Below are 14,959 nucleotides of genomic sequence, written 5' to 3'. Positions count from 1 at the left end.
AACCTTTTGCAGTATGTAGTGGGAATAAGAGTTCTCAAGGTTCCATTGCTACTCTTCTTGATTATCAAAAACTTAAATTTAACGCCACAAAATTCTAATGAGAAATTATCTTAGTGCTCATTCCATGCCAGGCTTTGTTCCTGGGGATACAAAGATTGAAAATATATGGTTATTTTTCTTTTGCTTTTTTCATCATACATAATATACTATGTAGTTGAAATTAATGCAACCTTAAAATTTATTATAAAATTTGGTAAACATATGTATCACATACGTGTTTGTGTGTGTATCATATGAGGAAGAGAAAAGAAAAATTATAAAAAAGAAAATAAATAAATTTTTTGGAAAAGGAATTTTTTTTATTTCCCTGTACCTGGATTGAACACACTGGTACTCAAGTTTTGAGTACCTTGGCCAACCATGGGACCCATCCAACCATCATCATTTGTTGGAAGGTGTGCTTTTATAATTAGAGGCACATGTCCTGCCATAAGTTAAAGTGCAGATCCATATCATCTTTCAGTTATTACATATTCAAGTGTCTTGCTATGTATTGATTAAACAAAAATAATAAACCACAAAATGGTTTCCTTGGCTTGAATTACCTGCCTATGTGCCATGCAGGAACAGTTCTTAAAATACATGGTTCCACATTTAGCAGCCAAAGTAGGTAGAATATACATGCTGTGTTGTGAATAAACAGCAACTTCTTATCTCTGTGTATCTGCAACTATGTATCTAAACCCTCACAAATTTTATTTCTACAGTTCTGAAAATGTCAGTTTTTTATTTACTATTGTATCCTCATTAATGGTTTGAGTTAAAAGGAATTAAGGATACAATGTAGGAAACACTAAGTAATTTAAAAATTATTTAGATTTTTTTATCTTTGAACTCATAAAAATTTTTAGTAAACCTCTTGTCTCAAATAGCAAGTGTAAAACATATTTTCATGACATATTGTTTTATTTACTTTAACAATGTTAAAAATGTTGGAGACTAGTTATGTAGCATATGTACATGAAATTTGTGCAGTCTGTCATATTTTTGTTCACTGGGGGCAAAATAGCTTAAAGCAAAGCAGTTTTCTCAACTTACAGAATTTTAAAATAGGTATTTTATTTTTTCCCTTAATATGGTTAATGACTTCACCCCAATATGAAATTGTATTGTGTTGTGATTGATGGGTAATAGTGAAAGATGGTATCCACCCAGTCACAAAATGGCCTTATTTATGTGTTGCTGATTGCCTTAGCATTGTTTTAGCACCACCTGGTGGACAAAATATCTTTTTTTTTTTCTCTATTTCAAATAATCTATTCATGTTCTTTATCCAGTTAGGACATATCCTCATAGATATTTGAATGTAAAGATACCTGGGTTTTCTGGTTTGTTTTTTAATTGAGATTTTTATTCATTGGATTGTTTTAAATTGAGTTAAGATTGGTTTACAACACTATGTAAGATTTACAGGGCTACACCTGTAAATATATTTGAATGTAAAAGTATTTAATCCTAACTTTGCAGATAAAATAAAGTAAAAATAATCTGAAAAATTTTGCAGTACCATTGCAAAGTTAAATGCCTTAGTTTTTAAAATTTCATGAATATATACAGATTTGAATAGTGTATTACATATGTATGCAGCAACTTTTTTGGACAATTTAATTATTTCTTTATATTTTTTCTCAATAGACAATTAAGTAAAACCAGGAAGTTTTCTGTACTGTAGCAGCAAGCTATCTTTTAAGTTTTATTGCCTATAATCACTTTGTAAATGATATTTTAGGAGGAATTTTCATACTATAAATTTTTACTATGATAATATTTTATGTACAGTTAAAATTAAAACTAGTACTTTGACCATTAAAACTACAGAGTGAGTCATGCATGTTATCTCCCTTAAAATTTGGTTGTGGTCTTATATATATTAGTTCTTAGTTTTTAATATATTCATAAATCTTTTCCAGAAGATAAATTTGACATTATTTTCAAATGAAAAACACAAATACATTTAAAGCTAGTTTTAAAGAAAACATGTTAATCCTTGCCTAGTTCCACACATCAATGAAATATAGAGGAAAATTTTCCTGTGCAATATAATCAGGGAGAAAATGCAACCTCAGATTCTAGTATGTTCCTTTGGAATACACTACTAATCTATTCCATGGTAAAATTTGATGTCTATAAATTTGAATTGTGTGATATGGGTTTAGTAGCTAAATAAGAGATGTTGATATTTAAGTAAAATATGTTAAAGCTTTGTGGTGTTATATGTCATTTAAGATAGAATTATAATAGTTTACCTTCATTAAGATATACATACATCTTGAACTGAAATCATTTGCTCTGCTACTCTAAGAAAATACTTAAAAATCTTTCTTTTCTATTTTCTAAAGGTCTTGGATTGTATACTGTAAATTCAGCATATGGAGATACCATTATCATGCCTTGCCGACACGATGTACCTCAGAATCTCATGTTTGGCAAATGGAAATATGTAAGTGTGACCTCCCTTTGACTTGGCTAATTGCCCTCATTTATTTAAAATACCTTCTGTGAGTAAATGTAAATTTCAAATTAACATAATGGCAATATCCAAGTGTGGGTACAAATTTAGCAAGGTGGAATTAATATGTTGAATATAGCCAGAGAATATTCCTAAGTCTTACATAACAAATGCCATTTTAAAATAAAATCAATAAACACATAATTGTGAGATCATATTAGTCTGAAAAAGCCAACTAATTATTAAAGGCAGAGTTTCAGAGTAATATTAGAGGAGTATAGTACAGAGCTTATTGTAGTAAGGTAACCTCTCTCCACATACCCAGGTTCTGTTTGATATGGCTATTGCAAAGGCAAGGTGCACCAGTGGCCAGAGCACCCAGATGTTCATCGAGAATTAGTCATCAGTGTTAGAAGCTTGGTTTTGGTGTTAGTGTTAGAACTGTGTTGATGTGGTAGGTTCTTTTTGAATTTAACCTTATTGATTTTATCCATTTCTCACAGATGGCTAAATCATGTTTTCTCAGGTATAGAAGTTTAGATGGGTCTGGAAATGAATGGTAAATATTCTGGATGTGGTGTGGCCACTGATAGAATGTCTCAATTTAATTACCAAAGCCAACAAGTAGTATCTGTGTGACACAGTTTCCTATGCTGGATCACATGAGACTCACAGTAGTTGACAAGCATAAAATGGACATGTGTTTTCTTGGAAGCAACTGCAAATTTTACCTAGCTCCTTGAAATACTGAGAGGTGTTTGAATAGGGAAAGGATATGGTAGTCAAATAATTTTTGAAAAGTTTCTTTGTTATAATATTTCTCAGAGTTGTTTATATATTAAGATGCATCATGAATTGTATACATTTGATTCATTTCTTAGGCTTATTTTTTTTTTTCAATTGAGGTGCATTAGTTCACAAGGATAGGGAAAGGATATGGTAGTCAAATTATTTTTGAAAAGTTTGTTGTAGTACTTCTTAGAGACATTCACATATTAAGATGCATTATTGTATACATTTGATTAGTTTTTTAGACTTTTTTTTAATTGAGGTGCTTTAGTTCACAAGGATTTATTTAGGCACTCAACTTTCCCCTCAAATGTCTGTAAGAATATTCTACAGAACAGAGCTCGGGAAATGTGCTCAAGGTTACACCCCTGGAATGGTATTGTTCAATCTTTTTAAATGTGGGCTCTGAAATCAGTTATATTCTACCATATATACTCACTGTGGGTTTCTAAACAAGTTTATTATCCCCATAAAATGATATGACAAGAATATTTCTTATAGTTGTTGTAAGGGTTACATAAAATAATTAACTTAGAATACTTACCTAGTACTTGACATGTGTGGTAATTTCATGACAAATGTAAATGTGTGATGTCACTGCTGAAACTAAGCACACCAGGTCTGTGTGGAGCATGTGAAAAAAGTGAGTGAGGGGCCTCCCCTGGTGGTGCAGCAGTTGAGCGCTGGTCTGCGGCAGCCTCTGCAGCACCAGTTAAATCCCCGGCCACCAGCAAGGGTCCCACATGGCGTGGCAGACCTCTCCTGCCACACCCGCTGCTCCCCTCAGCAGTGTATTTCGTCAATCTGCCTGTTCTGCTCCCACTCTGGCTCTGGTGAATTCTCTCACCCTCCTGCGCTTCTGACTATACCCAGTGCTTATATAAATAAATAAATCTTAAAAAAAAAAAGAAAAAGAAAAAAGTGAGTGAGGAGGCTAGGCAGCACAGCACCTCTCTGTACTCTCCTCTTACTAGCCAGCTCATTTCGAGTAATTTTAAACTATTAGTAGAACCTATAAAAATGGAGGTATGACATTAAGGTCTGTGAGGACAAACCTCTCTATTAGTATCCTGCAAATTCCAAGGCTCTGGGAGACTACCACATAATTCACCTGTTTGTCAAACTTACTGCCAAAATAAGTGAAGTACAGATGGTTAGACATTTCTGTAAAAATAGACATTTCTGACTATAACCCAGGAATACTTTTCACCTAAAATGAACTGGCATAATGGTAGTTGTGCCAAACAATACTGGTATTTTTTAAATGTTTAAACAGAAGACTTCAGCAGTAAGCTGGTAAGGTACATTTGAGGTGTCATGCACTCTAGTGACGTAGTGTAGGTGTTCCAATTTAATATAACGTGAGAGACAGATGAAAGGTTAAGAATGAGTGAAATGATGCAAACATACAGGAAAGGTGGATTAGTTTCTCCTAATCCACCTGGTAGTCTCCCTGTGAATGGAGAGTCTGGTTCCTTGTGCACCCCTCCCACCCCAATCCTACTGCCTCTTCACTAGCATCTGCCTCAGTATCTGTGACAAAAAATTAAAACATCTAAGGAGAGTATTATGGATGTATTCTGGTATCAGCTAACTAAAACTTTGGACTTCAAAATTAGCTTAGTAATTGTCTTAGTCAACTTGGGCTGCTATAACAACATATCACTGACTGGGTAGGTTAAATGACAGGCAGCTCTTTTCACAGACACTTGTCTCTCGAAGTCCAAAATCAAGGTTCTGGTAGAATTTGGTCCTTGGTGAGAGCTGCCTTTTTGCTATATGTTGAGGAGATCTGTGTTCTCATGGAGAGAAACCTGTCCTATCTCTTCCTCTCCTAATAAGGGCACTAATATCTATAGGAGGATCTCATCCCCATGACACCATGTAAAACCTAATTAGACTCCCGATTGCAATAAACACACTGGGGAGTTAGGACTTCAACTTATGATTTGGGAGGACACAAACATTTAGTTTATGATAGTAATAAATGCTAATTTTTAAAAAATATAACTCCCCATTGCATCTTTGCCATATATATTTAAATGTTTTATCACATCATATGAAAGACCTTATGAGGGATTGACCCCTATTTTAGATTAAGTTGCTTATTATATGACAATTTTTGTGAGAACAGAGAAATGAATTCTATGTCCCACTGCTCATGGCATGATTGTATATAACAGATCGTATTTTATTTTGATAGTAACTTTTTATATGAAAACCCTTTAAGCTAAATTTTATGACTCAAATAGCAAAACTATGGATTTTTGTAATTGATCTCATTCTGTTGCTTAATGGTCATAATTGCTTTACAAGGGCAAATACTGTTTCTCCATGAAGACCAACTAGACAATGTTATGTGTACAGTTCAGCTATGTCAGTTTTAACAGAAACTGGAAAGTGTGGATACTTAATATGTAAATGTGTTAAAGTAACAAATTTATGAAAGGTAATTAACCTGGATTTCTAAACAAGTATTTGCAGTCCATGTATATGTTTAGTTTGATGGTTAACTGACTATCATTTTATACATTTGTATGTTTGTTCCCATCTATTTCTATTTCTTTCTTTTATGTTAGACCGAAGGCCAGCCCTTGTCAGTTTTAAAACTCTTTTTCTGTCCTCCAGAGGCAAAAGTTCATATTCCCAAAATCTGTCCTTTCATTTTCATATATTTAAAAGTATAATTGTAAAAGATTTTACAACTTTTCCTCTTATGAAGAGTAATTTTCTGTAACCAAAAAATGTATTCAAGTCTTGTATCCAAAATTATTTTTCTTAGAACTATCAATATTAGTGGAATAGTATGATCAAGAAAATTTTGTAATTCTGAATATAATCCTGAAACATCTGAATATGCTTGTTTTTCTTAATGTATTGTTATTTTAAATTTTAGGAAAAGCCCGATGGCTCCCCAGTATTTATTGCCTTCAGATCCTCTACAAAGAAAAGTGTGCAGTATGATGATGTGCCAGAATACAAAGACAGATTGAACCTCTCAGAAAACTACACTTTGTCCATCAGTAATGCAAGAATCAGTGATGAAAAGAGATTTGTGTGCATGCTAGTAACTGAGGACAACGTGTTTGAGGCACCTGTAATAATCAAGGTGTACAGTAAGTAGTCTGCAGTGTAACTGCTAAATGGGATGGATGGATGGATGGATGGTGCTAGAAAATGTTCTTCAGAAAGATGACTGCACACTGTGTAGTGTCTCTACAGCAGGCATCTCTATAAAAGGGCTTATTAGAGATCTTCATTCTGTTTAAGTGTGCTAGACAAACAAAAACCCCGAAATTCAAAAAGGAGTTTTGTTATTTTGTTTGTTAAAATGTCCTCTGATATGAAATACTACTACGTGAAAACTGGCATGTGATCTCTCACTTTTACTGACATGTAAAAATAAGTGTTCTATGATAGATGTGTAGATACATGATACTCATGTATAATCATGCATCTCATGCATGTGCACGTACATGTATGCTGAAACATGTAAATTGCCATTTTGATGTATAAAAACAATAAAATACAGGTAAATCCAGACTATCTTATATTCAAGAGATTTAAGCTTTCTCTATATAGGAAAGTACACACACACACACACACACACACACACACACACACACACACCCACACACACCCTGACCTCTAATGCTTGTTGATTTACTTTTTCAAAATATTCAGTTGGCTTAGAAAATTATCCTGAAATAAAGAAGTGCACCACACTCTGAATGTGTTTGTGAAAATTAAAGTAGGATTGGAAGAAGAGTAGGTTTTAGAAAAAACTTGGTGTAACTACTATTGTCATCTGCCACAGTTACTTTGCTTAATGATAATATTTAAATATTATTGTGTAAATAGCCATGTAAATGAATGACTTGAGAAGTTTTAATTAAGGCATTTTATCTTTTAATACTTCAAATAAAAAGTCCCAGCTCTGTTACATCATAATATTTTAAAAATTACAGAGAGGGTAATAGATCTCCAAAGTTTCAGTCTACTTTAATTAGGGAAGAAGGTTCTCTTTTCAACTTTTTCCCCTCTGCTTTCTGATAAATTGACACCACCTAGAAATTATTAAAAATAAATTAGGTGGAGAGAAACCTATAAGCCCTTCCTATTACAGCAAGTAATCATGGATTTTTTTTTCTTTTTTTTTTTTCTTATAAAATAGTCTATACAATGAAGGGGGACTGTCCCTTAAGTATTTATATGAACTTCAAAGCTCCTATGGGCTCATGACACAGATTCAAAGTGTGCTTATACTATCAAAGGAAACCTTTGTTCTCCAGAAGAACCTTGTAAAAGCATATTACATGTTTCAGTTGGTTCCCTTTCAGCTTAGAAGGCACTTTCCAGAAACCATCCACCCTTCTCAATTATTTTATGGATCAAACCAAGTAGTAAGTGTGTGCCAGCCATGCCTTGTTCCAGTAAATGCCACAATAATCTGGATCCTATATTTGCCAGTGTGCCTTGTATTTTTTTTCTTTTATTTCACTTTGTTGTTATTAAAATGGATGGTATACTGCTTGGGATACTTTTTGTAAAGAGAAAAACGAAATTTTTTTTTATTATTAGGTCATGAGCCATGATGTATGTCATAAATAAAAGAATATACCACAAGGTACAGAAATTAAGTCACAACACTCTAGAGGTTATATGTACTGATAAATCATTGTCTGTTTTCCTTTTCACTGTGTTAAAATTACCAAATATCAAGATAGTTGACAAGGAAGTTTAGAGAATCCAGATTGTGCCATTTAGAAGAATCATTTGTGACAAATTTTCAGATTTTTTTTTTTAAATGCGATACAGTGTCTGAAAAACAATTCAGTTCGTCTAACTCAATAAAATTTGTAAGCTCTTTTGGAATACAGAGGCTTTCTATGATTGTAAAAACAAACTCACACCCCGCCTGCCACCAGCACCCCTAACCTCCTTCTCTTTTGAATGTTGTTGAAAACAAAGTGATTCTCAGAAACAGAATTTGCATTCCAGGCTCTGGGCCAGGGGGAATTTAAATAGACAAGTAACACACTCTTAAAAGTAGTGTTTTATACTTGAAACCGTGGGACCCTCTAAGCCCAATAAAATGAGCAGCACAACTCATGATAAAGAGTTTGCTTTTTTAAAAATGATGAATTTACTTTTGTCACTTTTTGTGAAGCAAGCAGCAGCTGTGACAGCGATTTTTCGTTCTGTGCATGTATATATTTGCGGTCACTTAATAGTGACTACACTCATCAATCAGTCCTCTGTTACCTTCTGTCAAATCACCTAGCAACATGAACTATGTACCAGAGAATCAAGGGTAGTTAACACAAGCAATACCAGATCATCTTGCTGCAGAGTGCCATCCTCATTGGCAAAATCAAACTGTTTTCATTCAATCTTGAGGTCATGATTAATGATTTTGTTACCTCTGATGTAGATATATTGTTTAAGCTGTAACTCACATGCAAGAAATTATTGCCATGAAGCAGCACAAATCCAAGTAAGTCACATGCTTTGCTTTATCACGACTAATACAGCTACTTTTTGAAGTAGTTGAGTGTCATCAAAATCAACCTGTTTGCATTTAATACACTTAAAGTATTTAAAATCCTTCAAAACTGAGAGCATATCTTTAAAAGTTCCCAAAGATTCATTTCAGTAATTACACAAAAGTTCTGGGGGTCAAAGTGGGAGCCCAAGTTGTCAGATGCCTGTCAGTGTACAATGGAAAAATCACCAAACTGGTCATCAGGAGACATAGCTTCGTTAGATCAGCAGATCTAAGTTCTGGCCTTGGACAAGTCACTTCATCAGGTTGGGGTCCTGATTCTCTTCTTACCAGCAAGTGAGTACTTTGGATTAGATGGTGGATTTTCTCACAGTGTCACTAGAATCCTCTTGAGTTAATGAAGAGAGGGTTGAGGAGGGAAAGGAGGCACTTATACTAAAATTCTACCTTCTCAGTACTCAAATTTTTTCTTGATTATTCAATCAAGTAAAAAAAAAAATAGCATTTGAAAACCCCAACCAGGATAATCTGTAAGTCCTCTTGTATTCTGATGTTTGTGCTGGTGAAAGGATAACCATTTCCATGACATAGGGTCTAATATACATTTGTCTGAACTAGCTATTGTACCAGAATGAGCAGTGCTGGTTAATTCCCACTTAGTTATTCTTTAATTTTTTTTTATGGAAGTAACATTGTATTCTAACATTATACTAAGTTTAGATGTGAACATTATAAATCAATGCCTAGATATACATCAAGTTCACCACTAAAAGTTCACTTCTACCCTTCACCATGCAGTTGACCCTGTTACTTGATTTACCAAGCTTTCTTGCGGTTACGGTTCTCAGTGTTTATCAGAATTGAGTATCTTTCCCCTTGAAAGTTACTCAATTTACAAGTACTTTTATTGGGTGAGGGGGATAGAGGAAGGAATGGAGGAAGTAGTAAATGGTCTGTTTAACAAATGAGATCTACACTGTATATTCAAAGTTGGTACTCTGTGAGTATGAAAAATAATTTTTCACACTTCAAAAAGAAAATGAACCATGATTCTGTGTTCACTATGGTCTACCTAAAGCGCCGCAGGATTCATGAGGGGTGATTGTTGACAGAGAACTGAGTGAAGCACTCTTTAAGTCAGCGTAACCAGCACACCTGTTGTTTCTTGCTCGCCTCTCACACCATATTGAACCATCCTGTATGTGCCATTTGTTAATAACACTAGTACCTTGTGCTTGGGATCGAGTAGTTTTGCATTCACCACTCTATCCTTACCTGGCAAATTATTTTAATAATGCAAATAAATTTGTGGCATATTTTTCCTTTCAGTTCTGTACTTGGTTATGAATCCTTGAATCATATTAAGACATAATTCATGTAAACTTTAAAAAAAACACTTCGAAATCAATATGCAATTTTGCTAAAATAGTATGTGTCTTCTTTTATGGTCCTCCAACTAATACTCATCGATTGTTATAAGCTAATATAAGAGAGAATTACATACAAAATATGTCGTTATTATAGAGGATTTGAAACAAAAGTTTAAAGAGAAAATAACTCAAAGAAATGCAATCGGTATTACCAATTCTTCCACAACAGGCTGTGAGTCTTCTAAATAGAAAGATGAATAACAGTGTAAAGAGAACTACACGTAAGCATCCTTTCATTAGATTTCCCCAGGTCTGCAACTGATTTATATTATTGAAATAAGAATAAATTTAAAAATATTTATAGAAGGTACAAATAGAAACAAAATAGACAAGCCCATGAATAAAGGACCAACCGTTGTATCACAATAGTACTTACGATTCTGTGTGTTGTGATAAAACATCACAGGGTTTACAAAGCAAAGCTGAGGCATATATTCTGTATCAGGGGAAGTAAGTGTGTGCCCAACTGTTCTGGTACCTGACTTTAGTCAGAAAGAAAGTAGTGCAACTTAGCAAAATTGGTCTAACACATATTGTATTAAGAGACTAAATTTTTTCAAAGCATTTTTCAAATATCTCCATATTTTCTGGGTATGACTACTACTAAAGAGAGAATTCTAAAAATCTATTTTTTGACACCTGATGAAGCACTTAAATTAACATCTCACCTCTCATAAACTCTCAGGAAGTGTCACTAAGTAACTGATTTTAGTTTCCAGAAAAGTTTGGCCTGTTTACTTTAGTCCAAAGAATTTCCATTCAGTTTCAATATTTTTTAATATTTAAAAAATGCAGTACTCCCTCAATGAATTTTTAAAAGCATTTAATATTTTGTCAGTAATTCAGATGTCATGATGAATATTAGTGATGTTACTTTAAAACAGTAATACATTAAAGCTAACTGATATGTAAAAAAAGGCTTTAATCCAACATGTGTTTCCCAGAAATTGCTGTTTATTTTGAGGTTTTTTGACAGTTTTTTATAATTTTTTGCCATACTAGCAATTGAGTAGTCAGGTATCACATGTTTGTGCTAATATAATTGTGTCTGTTATTCCTTTCTATGCTTTATTGCATTTTTCCATCATTTTCGGTTTTGTTTCTAATCTGTATATTTAAAAAAAAATCCCTCTTGTGAAAATTGTGTGTTAGAATCACATTTCTAAAATTAATAGTAAATCCTCTTATAAAAATAGGCAAATTTATTTTCATTATTCACTCTAATTTCTAATAAAAACAAAGCTGCAAAAGACAAATTCACTCTAGATATTTACCTGAAGAAGTTTGTTATTTTGCATACTCTTTTGACTGTTTTCATTTTGCTGCTCCAAAGATATTTTGTCTTTCTTTGTTTTTTTTAGCATGTTCTGGGTACAGGTAACACATATGATACTGAACTGAATTTCAGGTTGCATAGTAATTATACAAAAGCAATTTAGGTTAGCTTGGGAATCAAAATTAAAATATTGGACATGATAAACAATAAGACTACGAGGGAAAGAATAGCTGGCTGTATTATTTGTCTGTTTATATGAGAATAGAATAATTCTGTTCCATGAGACCCACAAAAATCAATGATAATGAGGAAATATCCATTTTCTGTAGACATTGTTAGAGCTAATTAAAAAGTTAAAAATCCATCAATAACAGAAAGCTAGCAACTAAGAATAAAATAAGATAGTTTTAAATAATAATTTATCACTACAAATTTTAATCAATTCCTTGATACCTCAGCATTTATGCTTACAGAACTTCCTGTATTTAAAACCTTTCTGCCCATTATCTCAGCTTCAAAATTTAAAAATTTCCTCACATTTGTATTCTAATAATGTGACTTAAAAGATAAGGTTTGAGATACATAGGAAATAAGGGTTTAATTAACTTCATATTTCTCATAAGTTACAACAGTAACTCTGAAATATTATTGTGCCCAAAAATCTCCTGTGAAACTCATTAAAATTATAGATTTACAGGTTTTTTTCCCTGATAGTCAAATCCAGTAGACCAGGTAGGGCTCGGAAATCTGCATTTTAAACAAGTACCCCTGTGATTCTTATTCATGTATATTCAGGTCTTCACCTCCAGAGTTGGAAGTCATTGATAAGTAGAAAGCAGACATGATAACCAATTAGAGATATATGTCATTTAGTAAATTAACCTCTTTTTCACCTCAAATCCATAGTCACTGTTTATAAAGCATATAGAAAACATTACCAATATTTAATCAAAGAGATATTTGGTGGGGGTGGATTAATCAGATTTCTTAATTACAGGTTATATGGGAAAGTGGTTCATTTTTCAGTTGCTTGTTTTTGTGTTTTGAGTAAATGAACTGTCTACAAGCCAAATCACAAATGTCCTTTCCTTCTTCCATTTGTGCTTAAAGCCTTTCTCTATTTAACTTTAGAGCAACCATCCAAACCTGAAATTGTCAGCAAAGCACCATTTCTAGAAACAGGGCAGCTGAAAAAGGTAAGAATTTGCTTTTGATTTACTCACTTTTGTTTAGTCTAGTGTTCAATGCCTTTTCCTGGCCTTAGATGTCAGGACAAACTAGATAGACTTTGTGATGTAGAGTTGACAGTGTTGCAGGTGCTAGTCAGAAAGTCTGCACAGGTAGAGTTGGGGCACATAGAATAGTGTGATCACTTCTGAAGGGAGGAGACATGGGGAGCATAAAAATAACAAAGTCATGCCTTTCTGGCTTGAATGAACTGAATCTTTAATAGTCATACAAGGATGGGTAGATTTTCTCCAGACCAACAGTAGAGAGGGCTTTCCAGCAATATGAAATAATATGTTGTGAAAGAACAGACATATGAAAAAATGTTCAACATCACTTGTAATCAGGGAAATGCAAATCAAAACTACCATGAGATACCATCTCACACCAGTGAGAATGGCACATATTAAAAAAACTAGCAACAGCAAATGTTGGCGAGGTTGTGGAGAAAAAGGAACTCTCCTGCACCTTTGGTGGGAGTGCAAACTGGTCCAACCACTATGGAGAGCTGTGTGGAGATTTCTGGACCTACTAAACATAGAGCTTCCATATGATCCAGCAATTCCACTCCTAGGTATTTACCCAAAGGGCACAGAAACATCAATTCCAAAGAACACCTGCACCCCTATGTTTATAGCAGCACTATTTACAATAGCTAAGCTTTGGAAACAGCCCAAATGCCCAAAAATAGATGACTGGATCAAGAAGATGTGGTACATATACACCATGGAATATTACTCAGCATTCCAAAAAGATAAACACATGCAATTTGCAGCAACATGGATGGCGCTGGAAGGGATCATGCTCAGTGAAATAAGCCAAAAAGAAAAAGAAAAATACCGGATGGTCTCACTCATAGCAGGAATCTAGAAAACTTAAATAAGGGACCAGGAAAGTGAATAACTATAAGAAAGTGAAAATCAAAATCAACAAAAAACTATGAACCAGAGACACTTTTTGGGGGTTTGGGGGCGGGAGGGGAGGGATTGGGGTCAGAATGGGGGGTTTGCAATTGTATGGGGGAATATAAAAATAAAATTTATTATTTAAAAAAAAATAATATGCTGTGAAAGAGAATGACATATTTGGAAACATCAAGTTATTTCCATTTCTGGGACTGTGTGTACTTAGATGGTGGACAAGAGAATGAGGTCTGGAGAGGTAACAAGAGGCTGGATTGACAAGTATTATATGTTATGAGGGTGTTTTCACTGTATTTTATTGACAGACTATTGAAAAGTTGAAATAAAGGTATGAGATGACCACCTTTGAATGATCACACTAGCAGAGGTTTCTAGACTCCATTTAAGAGCATCAAAACAGAAATTCCATGTTTGAGCACATTAACTAAACACATTCACAACTAAAACACCTAAATTTTCCTTTGGGAAAAAAAAAAGTTCAGAGTTTTTTAAATCCAATTAAAGTTTACCATGTAACATTAATGATAATAAATGCTAAATATTGAAGTTGAAACTCATGCAAAGAAAAGAAGTAGAGATTACAGATCATGGTTAAAGTATAAATAGTCTGAAATATATGTAATGGAAATGAAGAGGGAGCCCTATTTTAACACTGATCCTGATTCTTGTATACATAGATGAACCATGTTAATGATAATGTTAATGAAGTTATGTTATATTATTTTGTTAATGTTAAAGTGATATCAAAATGAACTTGGTAATGCTTTTATGTAAATGTGATTTCATTTATAGTGGTAGCACCTATTTCACGTTTAAAAATAGACAAGACGATAACTTTAAATAAAACACGTTTTTCGGGCCTCCCCAGTGGCACAGCGGTTGAGCGCTGGGTTGCGAAGCTGCCCGTGGCCTCTGCGGCGCAGGTTCGATCCCCAGCTGCTCCCCGGCCACCGGAGGAGGGTCCCACATGGCGCGCAGACCTCTCCTGCCGCCCGTTGCTCCCCTCAGCAGTGTACTTCAGTCCTTCTGCCTGCTCTGCTCCCCGCTCTGGCTCTGGTGAATTCTCTCACCCTCCCGCACTTCTGACTGTACCCAGTGCATGTATAAAACAAACAAACAAACAAATAAATAAATAAAACATGCCTCTATTTAAAAAAAAAAATTAAAAAATTTAAAAAAAAAGCCACGTTTTTATCCAAAAACATTTATTCAATCATTAGTCAATACTTGAAAGATGAATGGATCACAAAACCTTAGGAATAACTCTGCATCCCCTCAGTAGTCTGGGGCTTTCAAATT

At 34.0% G+C, this 14,959-nt stretch overlaps 1 protein-coding gene across 3 annotated transcripts in view; it reads left to right on the top strand.

Moving 5' to 3' along the window:
* Positions 1–14,959, top strand: part of ALCAM (activated leukocyte cell adhesion molecule) — a 196,382-nt gene that overhangs the window by 145,173 nt on the left and 36,250 nt on the right. For all 3 annotated transcript variants that reach the window (XM_037525621.2, XM_054700634.1, XM_054700633.1), the window contains exons 2-4: positions 2,400–2,500; positions 6,195–6,414; positions 12,642–12,706. In XM_037525621.2, the coding sequence (XP_037381518.2) occupies positions 2,400–2,500; positions 6,195–6,414; positions 12,642–12,706 (386 nt within the window). The remainder of the gene's footprint in view (positions 1–2,399; positions 2,501–6,194; positions 6,415–12,641; positions 12,707–14,959) is intronic.

Source organism: Talpa occidentalis, unplaced genomic scaffold (genome assembly GCF_014898055.3).
Source record: "Talpa occidentalis isolate TD23 unplaced genomic scaffold, MPIMG_talOcc4v2.1 talOcc4.4, whole genome shotgun sequence".
Lineage (NCBI taxonomy): Eukaryota > Metazoa > Chordata > Mammalia > Eulipotyphla > Talpidae > Talpa > Talpa occidentalis.
This window is presented reverse-complemented; position numbering and strand designations above follow the sequence as displayed.